Source organism: Ochotona curzoniae, unplaced genomic scaffold (assembly GCF_017591425.1).
Source record: "Ochotona curzoniae isolate NIBS_2020 unplaced genomic scaffold, NIBS_Ocur_1.0 contig_883, whole genome shotgun sequence".
In the NCBI taxonomy this organism is placed as follows: domain Eukaryota; kingdom Metazoa; phylum Chordata; class Mammalia; order Lagomorpha; family Ochotonidae; genus Ochotona; species Ochotona curzoniae.
In genome coordinates this window covers 53,141,510-53,144,219 of record NW_024466599.1, presented here as the reverse complement: position 1 = coordinate 53,144,219, position 2,710 = coordinate 53,141,510, and the positions used below count along the sequence as shown (strand labels likewise).

The 2,710-nt window shown below is 44.1% G+C and overlaps 1 gene segment (V, D, J or C); it reads left to right on the top strand.

The window, feature by feature from the left end:
* The first annotated feature begins 670 nt into the window (after window positions 1-670).
* On the top strand, window positions 671-2,243 carry LOC121164974. The segment is given in 2 exon segments: window positions 671-749; window positions 1,933-2,243. Coding segments are annotated over 2 exon segments (390 nt in total).
* The last annotated feature ends 467 nt before the right edge of the window (window positions 2,244-2,710 follow it).

The window sequence follows — 2,710 nt, the reverse complement described above, 5'->3', positions numbered from 1 at the left end:
TAAGGATTAGGAGATGTTTACCAACTTGGAATACAAGACATAGCTGAGAATTCTGTTATCTGAGAGGTCAGGAAGCTGGGATCATCAGAACTCCCTGCTGGTGTCATGCACATGGGGTTCCCTAAGGGCTGCTCATCCCAGGCGGTGTGGTCTGCATGTGTGCAGGTGGAGCTGCCTCCCCAGCTCAGAGAGCTCATTGCAGCTCAGGCAGGAGAGGAGGGAGTCAGCAGAGGAACAATGAAGGAGGAGGTTGGGGTGGTCCTACTATCCTCCACGACAAATGAAGTGTGTATTCCATCTGGAAAGGCAGTTTTCTTCTCTCCTATCTTGGTAGACTGTTTACCAGCAGGTTCCCTTTTAAATCAGACCCCAGGTGGGATGTAGGAGTTTGTGATGTGGCTGAACCCCCAGGTTCTGCTCTCCTGTGCTTGTGCCTCAGTAATGTCTGCCTCCTCCCTAGTTCTCAGGCTCCTTGGCTCTGAGATGGTGATTTTGTCATCCCATTCTAGTGATACAGACTGGATGACTGGTGCAAATATCGGCATGTGCATTATAGGGATGCAAATAGACTTGATTTCCAAGTCTATTGTAATCCAAGATAATACTCTATGTAATTGGCACTAGTTTGACAAAGTGGAGACTCCTGTGTACAGAGCAGGGGAGTGCTTGCATGCCCAGCTTGATCCTAAAAGATCAGCAGAGGAATGAGGAATGTGCAGTGCATGACCTGACTCTGGACCAAGCAGCAGGTACCCTCTAAGTCAGGTGGGTAATAAATGCACTTTTTCAATGGGCTAACTTCTCACCTATCTTCTAAGTCCTAAACTGCAGATGTAGTTCCCCTAGCCCCGAGTGGTAGCTACTGCAGCTCACAGAAACTAACCAGGAGACTGTACTTGGGGTTTCTTTGGAATTTGCAGAGAAGGGTACTAGGGTGTGTTCTCCTCTAAAGTGTCTTATGTATCTTAACTGAGATACTACCGATAAATGCAAGTGTTGATGGTAGTTGCATTCATCCAATTTCATAACTCAGAGCTTTGTGCTGGTGAAGATCAGGAAATAGCAGCAAATGGCTCAATATTCAATTACTGATGCTCTCATGTCAACATTGGTATAGGACATTTAGTCCCTGGATATATGAACGCTCCCTCATATATCATGGTGCATCTATTGGCTGCAAATTGCTTCTCATTATTCAGATTCTACAAATATATGTGTGCCGTTGTAAGCTGGCTCCTAAATATATATGAATCCCTAGTGTTCATTTTGTTCTAAATAATGTAAATGAGATAAGTTTAGACTGTCAGAAATCTGTAAATAATAAGTAAAGCATGGGAAGAATTTGAGGGCAGGCTGAGGAATTGATAGATTTTACCCTGTCAGAAAGTGTTGCACAATCTCTGAAAATAATTTGTTCTGTAAATTGAGACACTGACATTAAATACAAGTAGATTACACTGACCTGTCTGTGGGGGTACATTAGAGTGCTTCTCAAATGGTTTATGTCACATAATGTGTGTCAGAGGTTCATGTTCTCTGTAGGTAAATTAGTGCAGCCCAAGGGGTGGCCTGTGTGCCTGGAGACACTTCCCCTCTGCTCAGTTATGTCATGAGCTGGGCTCTTCTGCTTTGCACAAGAATATCACTTCTCTTACTGATTTGCATGTCCCTAGGGAACAGCCTACTGACCTGCACACTTATGAGCAGGCTGCTCATGGCCTGTTCAGGAGTCAGTGCCAGTCAGGACACAGCATGGACATGAGGGCACCAGCTCAGCTCCTAGGGCTCCTGCTGCTCTGCCTCCCAGGTGAGGAAAGACAACAGCAGGAACTGAATTCAGCCAGTGTGGTCAGTGCTGACTGAAACTTCCTGTCTCTGCTGTATGAACATGATGATGAGAGTGGATGTTTGTGTTTGTGTTTCCCTTCTCAGGTGCCACACATGCCTTGGATGTGACCCAGACTCCAACCACGGTGTCTGCAAAGGTGGGAGGCACAGTTACCATCGATTGCAAGACGGATCAGAGTGTTTACAATGCTCTATCCTGGTATCAGCAGAAACCAGGGCAACGTCTAAAGCTCCTGATCTATTATGCATCCAAATTAGCCGATGGGGTTGATCCGAGGTTCAAGGGCAGTGGATCTGGGACATCATACACTCTCACCATCAACCCTGTGAAGGCTGAGGATGCTGGAATCTACTACTGTTTTGCTGGTTATGATTATCCTGATATTACACAGTGATACAAGCCTGAACAAAAACCACCCATGAAAGCAGAAGTGTGAGATCGGGTTGCCCGGCTTTCTGACCTTGAGCCTCTATCTGTTGAAAGTCATTCTTGGATGCAGTCATTCTTTCATGTCTTCCGAGGGTAAGGTCTGCATGAAAACTAACCTTTGTCTTTGAAAATGAAATAAAATTCTTTCACAGTAAAGAAAAGTTAAAAGAATATGCCTCTTTCAAACCTGCCCTACAAATGATACTCTATGATGTTCTTTAGAAAAAGAAGAGGAATAGCACCCAACAAAACCAAAGGCAAATGTGAAGAACATCCCAGTAAATAACAACAGAAAACTAAATCAATGAATAAGTTATTGCTAAATGACAGGACCAAATTACTACCTATTCTCACTAACCTTGAATGTATAAGGCTTAAACTCATTAATCAAATGTCGTAGATTAGTAGACTGGTGAAGAATTCCAACATTTT